At 43.3% G+C, this 23,706-nt stretch overlaps 1 protein-coding gene across 1 annotated transcript in view; it reads right to left on the bottom strand.

The window, feature by feature from the left end:
* IGFBP3 (insulin like growth factor binding protein 3) overlaps positions 1 to 23,706 on the bottom strand; it is a 119,711-nt gene that overhangs the window by 41,115 nt on the left and 54,890 nt on the right. The window contains exon 3 of the mRNA XM_077269392.1: positions 3,876 to 4,093. Coding sequence (XP_077125507.1) covers positions 3,876 to 4,093 — 218 coding nt within the window. The remainder of the gene's footprint in view (positions 1 to 3,875; positions 4,094 to 23,706) is intronic.

Genomic DNA, 23,706 nt, shown 5'->3' with positions numbered 1-23,706 from the left:
GGGGGGGACAGCGCTTACTGTAGCGCTGTCTCCTGCACGCCACACGGACTGCACATGGAGAAGGTCCGTGTGTGGTCCGTGTTTTACACAGACCCATTGACTTTAATGGGTCCGTGTAATATGTGCGCTCCCGCGAACACTGACATGTCTCCGTGTTTGGCACACGGAGACACGGTCCGCAAAAAATCAATGACATCTGCACAGATGCATTGATTTTAATGGGTCTACGTGTGTCAGTGGCTCCGGTACGTGAGGAAACTGTCACCTCATGTACCGGAGCCACTGACGTGTGAAACCGGCCTTAATCAGTCACTGCTTCACTATTCTAATTACAGCCACACCTGTGTCTGCAGTACGCCCTCATGACCTCGCTACGCTTCCATGCACATTCTGCAGCGCACATACAGCACCCCCTAGCTGTAACAGGGGTCACTGCCTCACTATATATGTTTTTACAAATATTTGAGGCCATGTATCCATTCTATGTCCATTTTGCAAGCCGGCGAGAAAATCTTGCCGTACGAATGCCATACGGATGACACACGGATAAATTTTGGAGAAAAAAATCGCATCCTCGCATTGAATACGGATCACTGTTCAGGAAATTTTCTGCGTATCTCGGCCATCAAAAACGGACCGTATTTTTATGCGTTGTGTGTGACTCCGGCCTAACAGATTTTATTCACTGAACATGGTTGGTGTGGCTGGGGGGTATTAAACTTAGGCCGGGAGTCACACCTGCGAGTGCAAAGCAAGAAACTCACACAAGTCTCTTGCAGCAATACCGGGCACTGCCGCCGGTACTCGGGACCGAAGCGTGCGGCTGAATGTATTTCTATGCAGCTGAACGCTCCGGGCCCGAGTGCCGGTGGCAGTGCCGGGTATTGATGCGATAGACTTGTGCGAGTTTCTTGCATTGCACTCGCAAGTGTGACCCCCGGCCTTACACTCACATCTATTAACTATATTTAACCCCTTAACAAAAAAAGCCAGACATTTGTCACAGGTCACATACAGGGGTCAGAAAATGAGTCAGCTAGACAGTGGGCTGATGCAGACTGTCTTTCACAGCCTGCATCAGTCTTTAACAGCAGTGACTGAAGCTTGCTACAATCTCTGCTATTTAGTCACTTGAATGGCTTGGATGCCAATTTAGCATGTTTAGCAGTTTACCATAATAGCTGAGGGCCTACTGAAGACCCCTATAGCTGCTGTAATTATCCTCCTGTGAAGCACAGCTTTGGGCTAGATGGCAAAGGAGAATGTCAATTGCACTTTATGATGAAATAATGTGGTACTGCAGTATATAGTATGAGTAATCTAACAATTCGGCTATGTGCGCACGTAGCAGATTTTAACGCTCACATTAAGCATCCTATTTAATAGAATGCAATCCGCATTTTTTGTGCACATGCTGCATTTTTTTCCTGAGCGGAATCGCATTCCAGAAAAAAATGCAGCATGTTCATTAAATTTGCAGAATCGCAGGGATTCCGCACACCTAGGAATGTATTGATCTGCTTACTTCCTGCATGGGGCTATGCCCACCATGCGGGAAGTAAGCAGATCATGTGCGGTTGGTACCCAGGGTGGAGGAGAGGAGACTCTCCTCCATGGACTCGGCACCATATAATTGTTAAAAAAAAAGAATTAAAATAAAAAATCGTGGTATACTCACCCTCTGATGGCCCCGGAGCCTTCCCGCCTCTCAGCGGTGCACGTGGCCGCTTCCGTTCCTATAGATGGTGTGTGTGAAGGACTTGCGATGACGTCGCGGTCACATGACCGCGACTTCATCGAAGGTCCTACACACACACCATCTATAGGAACGGAAGCCGCTGAGGAGATCGGCTGTTTGCAGAAGGTGAGTATAACCATTTTTAAATTTTTTTTTTATCATTCTATCTTTTACTATTGATGCTGCATAGGCAGCATCAATAGTAAAAAGTTGGTCACACTTGTCAAACACTATGTTTGACAAGTGTGACCAACCTGTCAATCAGTTTTCCAAGAGATGCTACAGATCGCTTGGAAAACGCTAGCATTCTGCAAGCTAATTATGCTTGCAAAACGCTAGTTTTCTGCGGGAATATGCATGCCAATTCCGCATGCGATATACCAGTGGCAGGAGCTGCAGAATTGATTGCCGCGGAAATTTCCGTGGCAATTCTGCAACGTGTGCACTTAGCCTTCCAGTTTCAAGTCCCTTGAGGGAACTTAAAAAAATTGAAGTAAATTTAAATATATTGTATAAAAAAAAAATTGATATCATGTCTATGTAAGTCCGATCAAAATACAACATGTAAATATACGATACATGCCAAAAATAAAATTGAAACAACAGAACTGTAATTTTCTTTTAACCAATTAATACCTAAAGGAAATTTGTCAGAGCAATATGATGTAGGGGTACAGATCAAGAATGTAGCATTGTATCATTTACATTACAGAGTGCTGCAGTTTGAGTAAAAACAGATTTATCTTCTGCAGATCTGGCAGTGCTCTGAATACGGAGCTCTGTATAGCCCCACCCACACCACTCAATGGCTGCTTTATGCCTAAGAATAGCGTTCACAGAAAGCAGCCAATCGGTGAATGGGATGTGATTGGACTAGCTGGCAGCAAACCAAGTACTCCTCTAATGACAATCTTGTGCTGAGAAAATAATGGTTTTATAAAAACTACACTAAGCATCACAGCATGGATGGCTGGTTTCACACTAGCGTAAGGGCTGCGGATGGCAGCGTACTTCCTCCCTTAAACCCCGCCTATGCTCCACCTACTACTCCTTACGTGCTGCGTTGCCCTGTGTACCTATTTTTAACATAGTAGGCAGAGCATAGGCGGGGTTTCAGGGAGGAAGAAGGGAGGAAGTACGCTGCCATCCGCAGCCCTCCCGTAAGCTAGTGTGAAACCAGTCAAAGGCTGGTTTCACATTTGCGGTTGTGTCAGCAGCATTTCTGACGCATACATCCACATGCGTCTTGATTTCCTATGTTTAAGGCTGCCGTCACACTATCAGTATTTTAAATCAGTATTTGTAAGCCAAAACCAGGAGTGGAACAATTAGAGGAAAAGTATAATAGAAACATATGCACCACTTCTGCATTTATCACCCACTCCTGGTTTTGGCTTACAAATACAGATGTAAAATACTGACCAAATACTGCTAGTGTGACGGCAGCCTAACAGTGTAGATGCAGGTGCATGCGTTTGCCCGTGTTTGCTTAAGTATGCATATTTTCTGGGTGTGCGGCTGGGCACGGCTGACGCACCATGTTATAATTTTTTTGCCTTCAAATTTCCGCCGCCATACGCATGCGGACGCTTGCGGAAGGAGTGCATCAAAACAACGCAATACAGTCTATGGGAACGCATAGGAACGCAAGGACATGTGTTTACACAAGGGTCTATATACAGAAATCCAATGGGCGTGGCTTGTGTCAAGGAAATTCTCCTTGAATTTTTTTTTTTCATAACAAACGCATGCACATAAAAAGCGCAAACGTATGCAAAAACGCAAGCAACCGTTGCGTTTTTTTATCCGTCATGCGCAAGATGATGCGGATTAATAAAAACAGCGTTGTCATGCGTTTGCATGCCTTTTGCCATGCGGTTGCGTACGAAACACTGCGTACTCAACCGCAAATGTGAACCTAGTCTAAGTGATACATTGTTGGCATCAGGGTCTCTGCCCCAATATGCTGCTTTCAGATATGGTAGGAAAATCTGGTGATAGATTCCCTTAAAATATCATGAAATTTCAATGTAAATGTAACAAGTATTATAACAAAAGAGAATATTACCACCTCTTGTGAAATTGATCTAAGTTTCCTGTTCCAAAAGTCAGAAGAACACAGAAAACATATACTTACGTATTCCATATCCTGCTTGGATTCTGAAAAGTAATTTATGGTGTCTGTGCTTTGTGGATCATAGTCTACTTTATATCGCTGAGTATTTTTGGCTTGCTCCTTCCTGATGATTTCTATTTTGGTCTGAGGATTACTATACAACATTCTCTGTGTGTTAGATGGTGCTTGAGTGTCGCTGCTGTCAGGATGAATGTCCTCATCAGATCTGCTGAAATTGCCTATCAATAAAAAAAATAAAACAACATATATAATAAATGATACAATGTACATTACTCAATATGTTTGAGTACAATTTAGTTACAGTCTGCATGAATCTTAAAAAAATATAGATATCAGCACTACCTTGACCGCAGACTTTTCACCAGTGCATGGGATATTTAAGGGTACTTGAAATAACAATACCAGCAGAATATTATTTATTGGCCTTACTATTCTGAACAGAATATAGACTACAATAAGGCTATGTGCACACGTTCTGGATTTTTTGCTGCAAAAACACTTAAAAAACGCTTAAAATAAGCATCCCATCATTTTTAATGCATTCCGCAATTTTTTTGCACATGTTGCGTTTTTTTCCAGGATAAAAAGCATGTTCATTAATTTTGCAGATTTCCAGCTATATTATTGCATTAGGAAGCTCTGGAAAAAAACGTGAAAAATCCGCAAAAAAAAAAAAGCGAGAAAAACGCAAAAAATACGCGTGCGGATTTCCTGCGAAAGTAGTCCGGATTTGCTCAGGAAAATTCTGCACACTTTCCTGAACGTGGGCACATAGCCTAAAACACACTTACTGATTCATATTATTATAGCTCAGGCTGTTATACAAAACCCGCCTTTTGTGAATTGATTTAAAAACCCATTGTAAACCTTCTCTTGATTGCTCTAAGGATCTGCGTAAGAACAAGTTGGTAAGTGTTAAAAATATGGCAACCACCTACTGAAAAAAATAAAATAAAAATGAGCTTTCTATGGTCAAGACACAAAGGCATTTGGATGTAATCTTACAGCATCCACCTAGCTTTCCCCTTCTTGCAAATTAAACTCTTGAAAAAGATAAAAGAAATTGGCTCCTGCTCCCTCCTCCTGCATAACAGATTATACAAGTATGATACATACTAGACAGGACAGTCCTGGATTTGTGTGCTGCCTGGTGAAGTGTGTTGTCAAGTAAAGTTACAACTTTGCGGACTTACCTGCCAGGACTGTGTGGTGCCACAGTTCAGAAGGCCACATAGGGAATGATGCTAGTAAGGCCGAAGTCACACTAGTATATAATACGGACGAGTGCTATGTGAGAAAACATCGCATAGCACTCAGACGAATGTTAATCTATGGGGAAGCTCCCATCAACGTTTGTTTTCTCAGCTTTGTTCGCACCGGTGTCCTTTGAAAAGCCGGTAATTCATGTGCGATGTACAGTAAAATCACACGGACAGCTTAGAATAGAATAGATAAAATAGAAATATACACATAGAATACATAGAGGTATAGATGTCGGCAACACACAGATATATATATATATATATATATATATATATATATATATATATATATATATATATATATTGCACAGAAAGATGGAAGATAAGCTGGTAATTCATCTGCTGGCTTCTGTAAAATCACTGCAGGAGCTGACAGGATAGAAGTAAATACATATAGAATAGGTAGATATAGAGATGTCAAATACAATTAGTACAGTGTGAGTGCAAATTACTGGACATGTATTTAATAAAAGATTATTTTACAGAAAAAAAGGGCGTGGGCAATTTTCGCAACCAGCAGAGGAAAAGCCAGAGACTGGGGGCAGATGTTTATAGCCTGGGAAGGGGGTAATACCCATGGAGCTTCCCAGGCTATTAATATCAGCTCACAGCTGTATACTTAGCCTTTATACTGGCTATTAAAATAGAAGAGCCGTCCCTCCAAAAAAAAAGACAAGGGGACCACCTAGAATTAATAACCAGCAAAGGCTATGCAGACAGCTGCGGGCTGATATTAATAGCCAAGGAAGGGGCCATGGATATTGCCCCCCACGGCTAAAAACATCAGCATTCGCCGCCCCAGAAAAGGCACATCTCTAAGATGTGCAAATTCTGGCACTTAGCCTCGCTCTTCCCACTTGCCCTGTAGCGGTGGCAAGTGGGGTAATAGTTGTGGGAGTTGATGTCACCGTCAGGAAACATCAAGCCCCGAGGTTAGTAATAGAGAAGCATCAATAAGACGCCCCCATTACTAACCCTGTAGTCAAATTGTTAAGAAAACACAGACACCCATTAAAAAAATGCTTTAATTGAAATAAAGACAGACTCCTTTAATTTTTTAAATTAAACCATACTTACTGCCACACCTAATTTCCCAATGCCCTCGATCTCCTGTAATAAAAGTAAAATAATAAACCAACAACATACCCATACCTGTCCGCCGCTGTGTCCCACGCAGTAATCCATATCTGGGGGATTGTTGTGAATTTGGATTCGGGGCTCCCCCGGTGGCTACTGGTGGAATTGAACTGGTGTCTTCATCTTCTCTGTTCACCTGTTCCCATCAAGATGTGGGAGTCGCTATATAACCTTGCTTCTCTGTTAGTTGCTTGCCGGTCAACAATGTTATCAGAAGCCTCTCTGTGCTTGTTCCTGCTCCTAGACAACTACTAGATAAGTTGGACTCTTGTCCATGTTTGTTTTTGCATTTTGTTCCAGTTCACAGCTGTAGTTTCGTTACTGTGTCTGGAAAGCTCTTGTGAACAGGAATTGCCACTCTGGTGTTATGAGTTAATGCCAGAGTCTTAAAGTAATTCCTGGATGGTGTTTTGATAGGGTTTTCAGCTGACCATGAAAGTGTCCTTTCTGTCTTCTGCTATGTAGTAAGTGGACCTCAAATTTGCTAAACCTATTTTCATACTACGTTTGTTATTTCATCTTGATTCACCGCCAATACATGTGGGGGGCCTCTGTCTCCTTTCGGGGTATTTCTCTAGAGGTGAGCTAGGACTAATATTTTCCTCTGCTAGCTTTATTTAGTCCTCCGGCTGGTGCTGGGCATCTAGAATCAACGTAGGCATGCTACCCGGCCACTGCTAGTTGTGCGTTAGGTTTAGTTCATGGTCAGCTCAGTTCCCATCTTCCAAGAGCTAGTTCCTATATATGCTGATGCTATGTTCTCTTGCCATTGAGATCATGACAGTTTGACCGGCCCACTAAAGGGTTAAAATCCTTGGCTGAGAAAGGAGAGTAATAAGAAGTCTGCTGAGTTTTTTTTTTTTTTTTCTTTGAATGGCTCTGTGTCCACCTGTTTGTAATGGATCTTCAGAGTGTAACTGCAGGTTTGAATAATCTCGCCACGAAGGTACAAAATTTGCAAGACTTTGTTTGTCATGCACCTGTATCTGAGCCGAGAATTCCTTTGCCGGAATTTTTCTCGGGGAATAGATCTGGGTTTCAGAATTTTCGAAATAATTGCAAATTATTTTTGTCCCTGAAATTTCGCTCTGCCGGAGACCCTGCACAGCAGGTCAGGATTGTGATTTCCTTGCTCCGGGGCGACCCTCAAGACTGGGCTTTTTCATTGACACCAGGGGATCCTGCGTTGCTCAATGTGGATGCGTTTTTTCTGGCCTTGGGGTTGCTTTATGACGAACCTCATTTGGAGCTTCAGGCAGAAAAAACTTTGATGTCCCTATCTCAGGGGCAAGATGAAGCGGAAATTTACTGCCAAAGATTCCGTAAATGGTCTGTGCTTACTCAGTGGAATGAGTGCGCCCTGGCGGCGACTTTCAGAGAGGGTCTCTCTGATGCCATTAAGGATGTTATGGTGGGGTTCCCTGTGCCTGCGGGTCTGAATGAGTCCATGACAATGGCTATTCAGATCGATAGGCGTTTGCGGGAGCGCAAACCAGTGCACCATCTGGCGGTGTCCACTGAGAAGTCGCCAGAGAGTATGCAGTGTGATAGAATTCTGTCCCGAAGCGAGCGGCAGAATTTTAGACGGAAAAATGGGTTGTGTTTCTATTGTGGTGATTCTACTCATGTTATATCAGCATGCTCTAAGCGCACTAAAAAGCTTGATAAATCTGTTTCCATTTGCACCTTACCGTCTAAGTTTATTCTATCTGTGACCCTGATTTGCTCTTTGTCATCTATTACCACGGACGCCTATGTCGACTCTGGCGCCGCTTTGAGTCTTATGGATTGGTCCTTTGCCAAACGCTGTGGGTATGATTTAGAGCCTTTGGAGACTCCTATTCCTCTGAAGGGGATTGACTCCACCCCATTGGCTAATAATAAACCACAATACTGGACACAAGTAACTATGCGTGTTAATCCGGATCACCAGGAGGTTATTCGCTTTCTGGTGCTGTATAGTTTACATGATGATTTGGTGCTAGGATTGCCTTGGCTGCAATCTCACAACCCAGTCCTCGACTGGAGAGCTATGTCTGTGTTGAGCTGGGGATGTAAGGGGGCTCATGGGGATGTACCTGTGGTTTCCATTTCATCATCTATTCCCTCGGAAATTCCTGAGTTCCTGTCTGACTATCGTGACGTCTTTGAAGAATCCAAGCTTGGTTCGTTACCTCCGCACCGAGAGTGCGATTGTGCCATAGATTTAATCCCGGGTAGTAAATACCCAAAGGGTCGTTTATTTAATCTGTCTGTGCCTGAACATGCTGCTATGCGAGAATATATAAAGGAGTCCTTGGAAAAGGGACATATTCGTCCATCGTCATCTCCCTTAGGAGCCGGTTTTTTCTTTGTGTCAAAAAAAGACGGCTCTTTGAGACCATGTATCGATTATCGGCTTTTGAATAAAATCACTGTTAAATATCAATACCCATTGCCGTTGCTGACTGATTTGTTTGCTCGCATAAAGGGGGCCAAGTGGTTCTCTAAGATTGACCTTCGTGGGGCGTATAATTTAGTGCGAATCAGGCAGGGGGATGAGTGGAAAACCGCATTTAATACGCCCGAGGGCCACTTTGAGTATTTAGTGATGCCTTTTGGTCTTTCAAATGCTCCGTCAGTTTTCCAGTCCTTTATGCATGATATTTTTCGCGATTATTTGGATAAATTTATGATTGTGTATCTGGATGATATTCTGATTTTTTCGGATGACTGGGACTCTCATGTCCAGCAAGTCAGGAGGGTTTTTCAGGTTTTGCGGTCTAATTCTTTGTGTGTGAAGGGTTCTAAGTGTGTTTTTGGGGTACAGAGGATTTCCTTTTTGGGATATATTTTTTCTCCCTCTTCCATTGAAATGGATCCTGTCAAGGTTCAAGCTATTTGTGATTGGACGCAGCCCTCTTCTCTTAAGAGTCTTCAGAAATTTTTGGGCTTTGCTAACTTTTATCGTCGATTTATTGCTGGTTTTTCGGATATTGCTAAACCATTGACCGATTTGACTAAGAAGGGTGCTGATGTTGCTGATTGGTCCCCTGATGCTGTGGAGGCCTTTCGGGAGCTTAAGCGCCGTTTTTCCTCTGCCCCTGTGTTGCGTCAGCCTGATGTTGCTCTACCTTTTCAGGTTGAGGTCGACGCTTCTGAGATCGGAGCTGGGGCAGTGTTGTCGCAGAAAAGTTCTGACTGCTCCGTGATGAGGCCTTGTGCCTTCTTTTCCCGTAAATTTTCGCCCGCTGAGCGGAATTATGATGTTGGGAATCGGGAGCTTTTGGCCATGAAGTGGGCTTTTGAGGAGTGGCGCCATTGGCTTGAGGGGGCCAGACATCAGGTGGTGGTATTGACTGACCACAAAAATTTGATTTATCTTGAGACCGCCAGGCGCCTGAATCCTAGACAGGCGCGCTGGTCATTATTTTTCTCTCGGTTTAATTTTGTGGTGTCATACCTACCGGGTTCTAAGAATGTTAAGGCGGATGCCCTTTCTAGGAGTTTTGAGCCTGACTCGCCTGGTAACTCTGAGCCCACAGGTATCCTTAAGGATGGAGTGGTATTGTCAGCCGTTTCTCCAGACCTGCGGCGGGCCTTGCAGGAGTTTCAGGCGGATAGACCGGATCGTTGCCCACCTGATAAACTGTTTGTTCCTGATGATTGGACCAGTAGAGTAATCTCTGAGATTCATTCTTCTGCGTTGGCAGGTCATCCTGGCATTTTTGGTACCAGGGATTTGGTGGCAAGGTCCTTCTGGTGGCCTTCCCTGTCACGAGATGTGCGAGGCTTTGTGCAGTCTTGTGACGTTTGTGCTCGGGCCAAGCCTTGTTGTTCTCGGGCTAGTGGATTATTGTTGCCCTTGCCTATTCCTAAGAGGCCTTGGACGCACATCTCGATGGATTTTATTTCAGATCTGCCTGTTTCTCAGAAGATGTCTGTCATCTGGGTGGTGTGTGACCGTTTCTCTAAGATGGTCCATTTGGTTCCTCTGCCCAAGTTGCCTACTTCTTCCGAGTTGGTTCCTCTGTTTTTTCAAAATGTTGTTCGTTTGCATGGTATTCCTGAGAATATCATTTCTGACAGAGGGACCCAATTCGTGTCTAGATTTTGGTGGGCATTCTGTGCTAGGATGGGCATAGATTTATCTTTTTCGTCCGCTTTCCATCCTCAGACGAATGGCCAGACCGAGCGGACTAATCAGACCCTGGAGACATATCTGAGGTGTTTTGTGTCTGCTGACCAGGATGATTGGGTTGCTTTTTTGCCATTGGCGGAGTTCGCTCTCAATAATCGGGCCAGCTCTGCCACTTTGGTGTCCCCGTTTTTCTGTAATTCGGGGTTTCATCCTCGATTTTCCTCTGGTCAGGTGGAATCTTCGGATTGTCCTGGAGTGGATGCTGTGGTGGAGAGATTGCATCAGATCTGGGGGAAGGTGGTTGACAATTTGAGGTTGTCCCAGGAGAAGACTCAGCTTTTTGCCAACCGCCACCGTCGTGTTGGTCCTCGGCTTTGTGTTGGGGATTTGGTGTGGTTGTCTTCTCGTTTTGTCCCTATGAGGGTCTCTTCTCCTAAGTTTAAGCCTCGGTTCATCGGCCCGTATAAGATATTGGAGATTCTTAACCCTGTTTCCTTCCGTTTGGACCTCCCTGCATCCTTTTCTATTCATAACGTTTTTCATCGGTCATTATTGCGCAGGTATGAGGTACCGGTTGTGCCTTCCGTTGAGCCTCCTGCTCCGGTGTTGGTTGAGGGTGAGTTGGAGTACGTTGTGGAGAAAATCTTAGACTCCCGTGTTTCCAGACGGAGACTCCAGTATCTGGTCAAGTGGAAGGGATACGGCCAGGAGGATAATTCTTGGGTGAATGCATCTGATGTTCATGCTTCTGATCTGGTTCGTGCCTTTCATAGGGCCCATCCTGATCGCCCTGGTGGTTCTGGTGAGGGTTCGGTGCCCCCTCCTTGAGGGGGGGGTACTGTTGTGAATTTGGATTCGGGGCTCCCCCGGTGGCTACTGGTGGAATTGAACTGGTGTCTTCATCTTCTCTGTTCACCTGTTCCCATCAAGATGTGGGAGTCGCTATATAACCTTGCTTCTCTGTTAGTTGCTTGCCGGTCAACAATGTTATCAGAAGCCTCTCTGTGCTTGTTCCTGCTCCTAGACAACTACTAGATAAGTTGGACTCTTGTCCATGTTTGTTTTTGCATTTTGTTCCAGTTCACAGCTGTAGTTTCGTTACTGTGTCTGGAAAGCTCTTGTGAACAGGAATTGCCACTCTGGTGTTATGAGTTAATGCCAGAGTCTTAAAGTAATTCCTGGATGGTGTTTTGATAGGGTTTTCAGCTGACCATGAAAGTGTCCTTTCTGTCTTCTGCTATGTAGTAAGTGGACCTCAAATTTGCTAAACCTATTTTCATACTACGTTTGTTATTTCATCTTGATTCACCGCCAATACATGTGGGGGGCCTCTGTCTCCTTTCGGGGTATTTCTCTAGAGGTGAGCTAGGACTAATATTTTCCTCTGCTAGCTTTATTTAGTCCTCCGGCTGGTGCTGGGCATCTAGAATCAACGTAGGCATGCTACCCGGCCACTGCTAGTTGTGCGTTAGGTTTAGTTCATGGTCAGCTCAGTTCCCATCTTCCAAGAGCTAGTTCCTATATATGCTGATGCTATGTTCTCTTGCCATTGAGATCATGACAGGGGATATACAGTTTTCAACCTGGACGGTGCCAAGATGCGATTGTCCCGGCTGAAAACCACTGGTGAATGAATGAGCTTCTGAGAGTGGAGCTTCAGTGACTAGTGGTGACGTCACTGAAGCTGCATTCACTCACAGCCTGATCTGCGGTGAACTCTGGACAGTGCATTTTCCCATGGTCCAGAGTTCACAGCGGTTCAGGCTGTGAGTGAGCGCAACTTCAGTGACGTCAGCGCTAGTCACTGAAGCTCTGCTCTCAGCAGCTCATTCATTCACCAGTGGTTTTCAGCTGGGACGGTTGCATCTTGGCACCGTCCAGGTTGAAAACTGCATATCCCCCAGATATGGATTACTGCTTGGGACACAAACGGACAGGTATGGGTATATTGTTGGTTTATTATTTTACTTTTATTACAGGAGATCGAGGGCATTGGGGAATTAGGTGTGGCAGTAAGTATGGTTTAATTTAAAAAATTAAAGGAGTCTGTGTCTTCATTTCAACTAAATTATTTTTTACTGGGTGTCTGGGTTTTCTTAACAATTTGACTATGGGGTTAGTAATGACCTGACGGTGACATCAACCACAACTATTACCCCACTTGCCACCGCTACAGGGCAAGTGGGAAGAGCGAGGCTAAGTGCCAGAATTGGCGCATCTTAGCGATGCGCCTTTTCTGGGGCGGTTGAGTGCTGATGTTTTAGCTGGGGGGAGGCAATATCTCTGGCCCCTTCCTAGGCTATTAATATCAGCCCGCAGCTGTCTGCATAGCCTTAGCTGGTTATTAATTCTAAGGGGACCCCACGTCATTTTTTGGGGGACTCCCCTATTTTAATAGCCAGTAAAGGCTAAGTATACAGCTGTGAGCAGATATTAATAGCCTGGGAAGCTTCATGGGTATTACCCCCTTCCCAGGCTACAAACATCTGCCCCCAGTTGCTGGCTTTCCCTCTGCTGATTGTGAAAATTGCACAGGAGCCCACGCTGTACTAATTGTATTTGTCACTGATATCTATATATCTAACTATTCTATATGTATTTACTGTATGTAGTCCATCTCTTCTATCCTGTCGGCTCCGGCAGTGATTTTACAGAAGCTGGCAGATGAATTACCGGGTTTTCTTCTATCTTTCTGTGAAATATTAAACACATATATATGTGTGTGTTACTAACATACATATACATATGTATTCTATGTGTATATTTCTAATCTATCTATTCTAACCTTTCACTCTGTGATTATACTGTATGCGACAGATCATTTGCCGGCTTTTAATCTATCTATTTATATGTGTGTGTGTTTTGAAGAATATATCGTTTTAAAGCAATGTGTAAATGACAAAGAACTGCTGTATGTAAAAGCTCATGTTAAAATCGCATTGCATACGGATGTCATACAGATACATAGATGCGAGGAAATCGCATTGCAAATGGATTACACACAGATTACCATACAGAGAACACTCGTGCAACTCTCGCCCGAGAGAAGAATCGGACCGATTTTTAATACGTTAAGTGTGATGCCAGCCTAAGGCAGATAAGGGCTTTTAAGTTCCTCGCATGTTCCTCGTTATCAGTATCTCTTTCGTAGGTAGGCCCTGGGTATCAATACAATGAAGACAAGAAAGCAGGCCTTTTGTTCTACTTTTCCCTCATAGAAGTTATGACACTGTTTATGAACTGTACCATGGCTATTTTTGTTTCCTTCTCAATGTGGAGTTTATAACTGTGTGGCAATATTTTAAGTTTCAGCATGTGAACTCATTCTGAGATGTGACGAACAGTGATAGAATGCTATGGTTGCTTTGTCTCTCTATCCTTTAGAAGTTGGGAGACATAAGCAGAATGTAAAACATCAAAGGCCCAATTTCTCATTGCATCGTACTTACACCAGCTATTTTGGTGTATTTTTTGCAAAGCAGGTGACTTTTCCCACTAAAAAGCTGCAAAACCAGTTAGAACCCCCCAAATTAAAAAAAAAATTAAAATACCCCACAACTTTGAGCTTTGCATAAAATGAATGAATCGCGTGTGGAACACAATATTGACCAGTACATGACAAATACCAATTCATTTAAAGGGATTATCCAGGACTTAATAAGTTTGCGCATAAGGCTAGGAACTAACAAGCAGGTTGCTAATCTCCACTGGCTCATGGCAATCATGAACCACTCGTTCTGGCGATTCCGTTGATGGCACGGAAACAGAACATCTTATCTGCCACTCAACTCTGTTGACAATGCCGATGTCATGCTGATTGAAAATCAACTTCCCGCTACCTGACTTCGGCAGAGATCCCCATTTACAGAGCAGACCAAACCAGAAGGTGCTGCTCTGTTGAATAGAACTAAAATGTAAAAGGCGAGTCAATGGCTGAGCCAGCAGGGATCATCCCCACGCAGAACATTCTGGTAGTTAACAACTATCTGCCTGTTAGTTCTTAGCCCCATACACAAAAATAATAAAAAAAAGCCCTGGATAATCCCATGAAAGTGAAAAAAAAAAAAATATGGGCCAAAATGTATCAATATGCACCACAGTTGCTCAATTTTTCTTAAAAGTTGAATATGAGAAGGGACCCAAAGCTAAGTGCCTGCATTAGAAAAGTAGAAATGGCACAAATCTATATTTTTGTGTCTGCTATGAGCAGATGTAGACAATTAAGAGGATTTTAATAAACTCGGTGCAAATGTTGCCATCTAAATTCTTCTTGGTTAGCATAAAATATGCAGTTCCTAGCAAATGTGAGCCATTAAGTCAAGGATGCTCGCCTTACAGGCTGAGTTGCCAGTTACAGACATGGCTTTTACTATGCAAGAACACACCAGGGGATGACTAGACATAGTAAGGTGGACCAAATAAGTCAGTATTAGGGGATAATATGGACGACATTATCATTGCAGTGCGTAAAGCTGTGGGTTTGTAAGACTGCCAGGTGGCATCTTAGATGCAATATAATCAAGAACTAATTCAGCTTTTACCAAATACATACGTGAGATTTACATCCACTTTATTTAGCACACATTTGTACACATGCATTAAAACTTCTATAAATAGATTCTGCTGGTGGCTTAAGGGGATCGATGCAGCCTAGATGTTTTGCATTGATTACAATCGAAGGTAAAATTATTTGCTGATATTACTAAACCATGGTCACTTTCAGACCACATCACTTACAATGGGGTGTACTTGCTGACAAGTCTATTAGGGGATCTTCTGGGAATGTTATGTGATATGATCAGAATCTATCCTGGGATGACCTTGTTGGCAAACCAAATCATAATTATTTTCTTACCAAGATGCATAGTAAATAGGATGATGGTAAACTCCACTAATAAATTACAGCACATGTAGTACAGTTAAAAGTTGGTCACCCTAATTGAGGAACAATGATTCTATAAAATGATGTAGATTACACACATATCATTCAGAACTGTACCCATAATCTTTCAATTACTCACTAATGCCTGGGCATTATGGTTAGTATGCAGATGCTAGCTTTACCCAGAGTCTGGCATTACCCATGACATATACAGGAGTTTCAAGTTAATATCCTATAAAAACTGGGGATGACTTTACCTTAAAATACCTTTAGTAAAACTCATGACTCAAGTATACTGAAGGCTTAATAACAGCATCTTATACGGGAGGCTCAAAGTAAATAGCAGTAACATAATCTCAGCACAGCACATTGTCACATAAAATAGCGTTCCATAATATTGTAAAATGCAACTATTTAAACTTGAGGTAACCCTTAGCATTTTTCTCCATTCATGCTGGCTAAATTTTCCAGAATGACAGACAAAGAGTATACATATTCTGCAGTGACTAGCAATGTACCCTTTATACTTTCCTTGCTTTGCCGCCTTCTCATTTATTAGGTTTGTTAAACAGAATTGGCACGATTTATGAATTTGGGTTAGCCACTATTTGCTGACCTTAGCCGCCTTTCTGCTAAATACAAATATAAACATTCATAAAACTAAGCCGGAGCAAAGTTACATTAAATATCTTCTATTGATCACATGTAACACATAATTAATACCTGTATTTATTAAGTGCATAAGTGTAAAATAATACATGTGCAAACAAACAGGTCTATTCTGTGACACTTTTGTGTATGTGGTCAATAGTTTAAGGAAGAACTCATTTCTCTTTATCATGTGAATAACATTTCCATTATATAAGGACTTTGTTCTAACTTCAATGTCCTCCTATTAGAGAAATTTTTGCAAGTATTCTTGTGACCATAAGAAAAAAATTCAATCTTACATTATTTGATGCTGTAGCTGCAAGGTCTTTTGAAACTTTGAAGTAAAGCAGTATCGACCTCAGTTTGAGTTTCTTCGTTGCGATCATATTACCTTCGGGCCCAACCACTGCCTTTATAGACTAGTTCTCCACCGGGCTTCTTCAATTTCTCTCTGCTGACATTTCCACCATCATCATGGGCGACTGCAATAACCCCACTGACACCTGCCCATCAACAGCCTTCAAAATTCTGTCTCTCACTTCATCTTTTAAACTTACTCAATGGTCCTCCTCAGCCACCCACATGGACGGACATACATTAGACCTGTACTTCACCCTTATCTGCTCCCTCTCTAACTTCACAACCTCCCCTCTATCTCACCACCACCTACTCAGGTTCTCATCACTGGTCTCCTCACCTTTCACCCATGTCCAACAACTAGTGCACCCCAGCAGAAACCTTGCACATCTAGACACTCACACACTGCCACTACTTTCTGCAATGCCACTACTCTCGCACATCGGCTATTGACTCAGTCGCCCCTCTCATGCATATCAGAATGAAAAGAATCAATAGACAACACTGGCACGATAACACCACCAAAAAGCTTCGGCAAGTGTCCAAAGTTGCGGAACGGCATTGGAAGAAAAAACATTTGCAAGACGACTTCACCGCATTCAAACAAGCAACTCGCATTCAAATCAGCCCTCACCTCTGCGAAACAGGCCTACTTTACATCCCTCTTATCTTCCTTTTCCTACAACCCCAAACATTTATTCAATACTTTTAACACTTCTGCCCACTCAGACTTCCCTAATCTCTGTAGAGGACTTTGCCACACACTTCAAACATAAGATAGATCAAAGGCAATTCTTTACTGTTTGACCACCACAACCCCTTTGTATATCAGACCAATGCCCTTACCCCATTACCTCCACTAAAGGGGAGCTTAATCGTCTCCTCTCCAAGTCATACCTCATCACTTGTGCACTTGTCCCCATCACATCTCCTCCCCAATCTCACCCTCACATTTCAACCATCCCAACCTAACCTATCTCTTCAACCTATCACTAACTTTTTGTACCTTCCCACTGCTTTCAAATATGTCATAATCACACCTATCTTCAAAAAGCAATCCCTCGACCCAGCTTTCACATCATATCACTGCTTCCATTCCCTTCCAAACTCCTTGAGCAGCACATCCACCCTGAACTTTCCTCTCATTTTTCATCTACCTCACTCTTCGAAAACCTACAATCTGGCTTCCTTCCCCACCATTCCACTGAAACTGCTTTGACCAAAATTACTAACGGCTTACTTACAGCCAAAGCTAACAGACACTTCTCTATACTCTGCCTTCTAGACTTGTCCTCTGCCTCCTACTATAGACCCGGTCTTCCTTTGGCATCAAAGACCTTGCCCTATCCTTGATCTCCTCATACCTTACCATCTACACATTTAGTGTCTTCTACTCCGACACGATCTTTTCATCCCGTTCTCTCTCTGTTGGTGTCCCTCAAGGCTCCGTCTTAGGACCCCTACTCTTTTCCATCTATACTCTTGGCCTGGGACAACTCATAAAGTACTATGGCTTCTAGTACCATCTATATGCTGATGACACTCAGATCTACCTCGCTGGCCCAGATGTCACCTCTCTGCTGTTCAGAATCCCAGAGTGTCTATCAGCCATATCCTCCTTCTCCTCACGCTTCCTCAAGCTCAATGTGGACAAATCTGAACTTATTATCTTTCTTCCATCTCAGGCATCTTCCCTATCTGATCTATCTATCACAATAAATTACATCACCCTTTCCCCTGTATCAGAAATCCACTGCCTCAGAGTAACCCTTGACTCTGCCATGTCCTTCAAACTGCACATCCAAGCTCTCGCCACCTCTGGCTCAAAAATATTACCGGAATCCATTCTTTCCTCAATCTACTAAAATGCCTGTACATGCCCTAATGATCTCCCGCATCGACTACTGCAACATCCTCCTCTGTGGCCTACCTAACACTCTTGCACCTCTCCAGTCCATCCTTAACTCTGCTGTCCAACTAATTAATCTCTCTCCATGCTACTCTCCTGCTTTCCCCCATTGCAAATCCCTTCACTGGCTTCCAATTTCCCAGAGTATCCAGTTCAAACTACTAACTGACCTACAAAGCCATCCATAACTTTTCTCCTCTGTGTATCTCAGAACTAATCTCCCGATATCTTCCCTCACATAATCTCCGGTCCTCCTTCTCTCCTCCACACTTATTCATTCCTCATCCAATTGTCTCCAAGACTTCTACAGAGTATCCCCAATTCTTTGGAATTCTGTGCCTGTCAACATGACTGATTATTCACCACATTCGGATCTTCAGATGGAACCTGAAAACCCATCTTTTCAAGAAGGCTTACAATCTGCAATGACCATGCTGCCACCTCAACACTGTAATGCTCGCGCCCAGACTGGTTGGTGCGGGCGTGCAGGGGTGTGGCCCCACTGGACCAAAGATCAGACTTCCCTGGAAGGGGTGTAACTAAGTAGCTTCCTAGGTGTTCGCTGGAGCCTCCGATGGTGAGGTCTGACTTGTGCAGTAGGTAGCTACCAGGTACCACTCCAGGGTGGAGTCTGACCGGGGACAAGACACAGGCAGGCAGGCACGGCTGTGACACTGGCTGACGGATGGGTACGGCAGAGAACCTGATGGGCAGACTGGCTTGACGGAGATACAGGCAGACAGGCGGACAAGGCTTATACTCTGGTAGGAACTGGTATACAGGCGGGTGTATGGAAACAAGAACCTGTTCAGACTGGAGGGTATATGGAAACAGGTAGGAACCTGTTCAGACTGGTGAATATAAAAAACAGGTAGAGACCTGTACGGCAAGTTGCTGAACAGAGGTAGAGCAAGAGCGAATGCAAAGCAGAACCGCAGGAGGCGGAGCAAGAGCAGGAAGGAGAAGGCGGAGCTAAGAGCAGAGAAGGAGAAGGCAGAGCTAAGAGCAGAGAAGGCGGCAGAGGAGGAGGCAGAGCCAAGGAAGGAGACGCTGGAGGCGGAGATGCTGGAGGCGGAGCCAAGAACAGAGATGCTGGATGCGGAGCCAAGAGTGGAGACACTGGAGGCGGAGCCAAGAGCGGAAACGCTGGAGGCGGAGCCAAGAGCAAACCGCAGGAGACAACGCCAAGAGCCAGAACCGCAGGAGGCAAAGCCAAGAGCCAGAGGGTGCAGAGCCACAGGTTGTGGCGAGCAAAGCTGAGAGGCACAGAACCACAGGTTGTGGCAGAACTGAGCAGAGAAGCACAGAGCCACAGGTAGTGGCGAACAGAGCAGAGAGATGCACAGCCACTGATAGTGGCAAGCAGAGCAGAGAGGTAATGCATAGGTAAACACAGCAGCGTGAGAATGGTAAACAAAGAAGGAACAGGAACGGACATAGACCAGAGTTCAGACACAGAAGAAACGGAACACAGATTCAGACCAGGGTACAACGCCCCACTGGGTGGCGTACACAGAGACACAAACAGAACACAGATAAAGGCCTGCGTATTGCAGTCCTCAGAGACAGGAAACAGACACGACCTGGCAGCTCAGTAGCAAATGCTAACTGAGGGAAATAGTTTGCTCAGGCATCCTCCAATGGGTGAGGATGCCTTAAGTATCAGAGGCCTCTAGGCTACTGGCCAGGGACACCTTAGGGAGGTGCACACAGTCTCAATAAGAATCCGGAGTTGCTGGCGCCACCCCCCTATGCACACAGCCAGGAAGTGTACACAGAGTAAGCAGCCATGGAGCACACGGCATGGACTCGGCAGCAGACAGATCTCACAGCATGGCACTGGGTGAGTGAGTTGATGTAACAGGCAGGTGGGGGATGGAAGGCCAAGCAGTGATGCCGGCAGGGTTGTTACAAACACCATTGGAGCTATTGCAACCTACTCTCTCCTTCCCCCTCATCCTGCAGAATGTAAGCCCAGAAGGGCAGGGTCCTCTTCCCTCTGTACCAATCTACCATTGTTAGTTTGTCTACTGTAAGTGATATCTGTATTTTGGATGTAACCATGGAATCAATGGTGCTATATAAATAAATAATAATGCTCGCTGTGCTACATAGCCGGCATTTGCAGTGACTGGAGCTTGCGCTCATCGCTGCCATTAACCATTTAATCACTGACAGCAATATCTAAATGGCGTGACTGTGGAAACTCAATGGGTAAGTATGGTAACTAGTGATGAGTGAGTATACTCGTTGCTCGGGTTTTCCAGAGCATGCTCGGGTGGTCTCCGAGTATTTTGGTGTGCTCGGGGATTTAGTTTATGTCGATGCAGCTGCATGATTTGCGGATGCTAGACAGCTTGAATACATGTGGGGATTGCCTGTTTTTTAGGGAATCCCCACATGTATTCAAGCTGTCTAGCAGCCGCAAATCATGCATCTGCGTCGACAAACTAAATCTCCGAGCACGCCCAAATACTCGGATACCACCCGAGCATGCTCTGGAAAACCTGAGCAATGAGTAAACTTGCTCATCACTAATGGTAACCAGAGGCCTATTGAAAGCATGCCATCTAGATCCTCTTGTGAAGCTCCCCCAGAATCCTGACTTGATGGAACAGCAATTAGAATATGTACTTCAATACATTATTACTGCACTCAATAGTATAAGTGATCAAATGATTGCAGGTGTAAGTCCCCTAGGTAGATTACAAAATAAAGTAAAAATTATGAGACATTTAAAAAAAAAATAATAATAAATAAAAAAAAAAGTTAAATTTAAATTTGCCTACTTTTTCCACAATTCAAAATAAAATAAAAAAAATTAGTATGAAAATGTCTGCACAAATACAAAGAAAATGAAAAATTACTGTACATTAAATGTGGAGAAGAAAAAAAAATAAGTAAAAGTTAATCAAAATGTTGAATGTGCTACAACTTGTCCCGCAAAAAAACTAATCCCTCAAGTGGCTATGTTGAGGAAAAAGTAAAATTATGTCTCTTGGAGTAAGGGGAAGAAAAAACTTTAGAGCTATAAGCAAAAGTGTTTGGGTCCTTAAAGGTGTCATCCAATTTTGGGTTGAAAGTCTGAAGTCACTATATAGGCCTGAATATTTGTGAATCATCACAGCACATTGTCAGGATTCTCTGGTGTTGCCAGCGAAAGCGTGTGGTCACGTGAATCTGATTTGCATACTTAAGGGCATATTCTGTGTAGACATGTGTGGCATCACCCAATATAAGTGAATGGAGCAAGGCCGAACTAATCCAGTCTGCACATGAATATGTATGCAAATCGCATTCTTGCAGTCACGTGGCTACCCGCTCTCTCCACAGACACCAGAGAATCCTGACAGCGTGCGGTGTGGAGAGGATTCCTTTTCTGTTGTCTGAGTCGAAGAGCGTTTACAGACTTTCTTCCCAAACTTGAACAACCCCTTTAAAAAGGGTTAGAGGATAAATATCCAAAACCTAACACTCCCAGCTACCATATGGGCACAAAAAGTTTCAAAATCCAGGTTAAACTGTTGATGAAAAATTGGCTACTGCTTATAAGTTTGGCATTTAATATCACAATGAAAATAAATAAATCTGTCACCTATACTTTTACTGCTAACCATAATCTTTTTATTTTACAATTTAAATTTTGGTAACTTTACAAGTTCTAGTTAGAATGAATAGGTGCGGCTTTCCCTGTAAATGAAAAATGACCTGTCTGCATGCATAGTGTATCTTCTGCACACTAATTACTCTCAGCTAGCCATAACAGTCAAGATGTTTACAGTTGGGGTTTTGTGAACCATGTCTTCTATTTTAGGAAAGGCTTAAATGTTTTTGTCTCAACTGATGCATCTCTCTGATTTAATTACTTAAGTCATGAACAAGATGCCACAGAAAGAGCTGCACCATCAGAAAATATGACACAAGAAATTGGAAGTAACGGTACATTTGGTGCTTATTAATTATCTTTTTAAATGAGTGAGTTACACATTTCCCATGTCTCCAAATTGAAAAGCAATTCCACAAGATAAAGCTGGGCAGCCAATGTAGTGTGAATTCCACTATTTTTTGCCAAGGGTTGGATTAAGACTAGAACAAACTGAAGTGATGTGACTTCATTTTTACAGTCCACATACGATTAACTACAACAGCTAGGAAGAATTTCTAGAGGATTTGTCACAAGACTAAATTGCAGTATAATCCCAGCGGAGGTATTTCTACTACCAAGTAGTCATATTAGAGCTCCCCTTGGTATGTACGTCCAGTCCAACCATTCTTTTTGGTAGTAACTAGCTGTGACTACACTCCGTCCAAGTCATAAGAGCAGGCTCTGCACTTCCCCAATAGTCACTGCAGTACCATGCACACTCGTCGCAGTACCTGCCCACCCTCACTGGTATATAAAAATACAGCTTTACATGAACACCCGAGCCTTACACTATGGCTGGTCCAAATAACTAAAGCAATTGTTACCATCCACCTCTCGGGTCTCCCCTTTTCCTCATAGTTTGTAAGCTTGCGAGCAGGGCCCTCATTCCTCCTGGTATCTATTTTGAACTGTGATTTCTGTTATGCTGTAATGTCTATTGTCTGTACAAGTCCCCTCTATAAGTTGTAAAGCGCTGCGGAATATGTTGGCGCTATATAAATAAAAATTATTATTATTATTATTATTATACATGGCACTCTCTGAGAATATGAGTATAGGTGCTCAAGTAGGGTCTCCAGCCCGTTCAGTCAAATATGTAGAAAAACTTGGCACTCAATAATGTTTGAAGAAGGATGAAGGTTATTTATTTTACATCCAGATAAACAGACCAGTTGCTAAACGTTTTCGGTCCTACATGGACCTTCCTCAGAGCAAGTGAATTTATCTAATATAAAACAAATAATTAAAAAAAAAAAGACAATGAAAAAAGTGTGAGATCAAATGAATACCTATAGATGTGTAAAATAATTACAACGTACACAAAACATATATAGAGGTACATTTATGTCCAAGGGATATATGGTTACACAATTTGCCGCAACATAAAGATGGTTGCAGCAGCATACAATGTCCCAAGGGAACAGGCTTACAATAATGTACAGTATTGAGTTCCGTAAATAATAAAAGGGTAAAAGGATATACGTGCTCCTTATTGGTCTAAGTCGGTGACGTGGAGCATATTTTCCTTGACAAATAGTAGTGCCATGAAGCAAAATATAACGTGCCTACAGAGACAATGCTGTGATAGTGTTCTGGTATAGCGTGCCTGTATCCTAAAATCAGGAAGAAAGAACATGGTGTCAAACAGTAGATAAAGAGAAGATTATAACATCAGCCATAGAGAAATGAAGAAAACACAGTTAATGCCAGCCGGATAAGTGCTCACAATGCCTAACCTATTCTGTTAGACTGACTTGTGTTGTGAAGTAATCACCTGGAGCGTTGGGTCTGACAGGTATCCGCTATAGAGAACCAACTCTCAAGTACTATGTCACAGGAGGAATTCCAGGGGATCAAATCCAAAAAC

This window comes from Ranitomeya variabilis, chromosome 6, assembly GCF_051348905.1.
Source record: "Ranitomeya variabilis isolate aRanVar5 chromosome 6, aRanVar5.hap1, whole genome shotgun sequence".
In the NCBI taxonomy this organism is placed as follows: Eukaryota; Metazoa; Chordata; class Amphibia; order Anura; family Dendrobatidae; genus Ranitomeya; species Ranitomeya variabilis.
The sequence above is the reverse complement of the archived record's forward strand: the minus strand, read 5'-3'. Positions and strand labels throughout refer to the sequence as shown.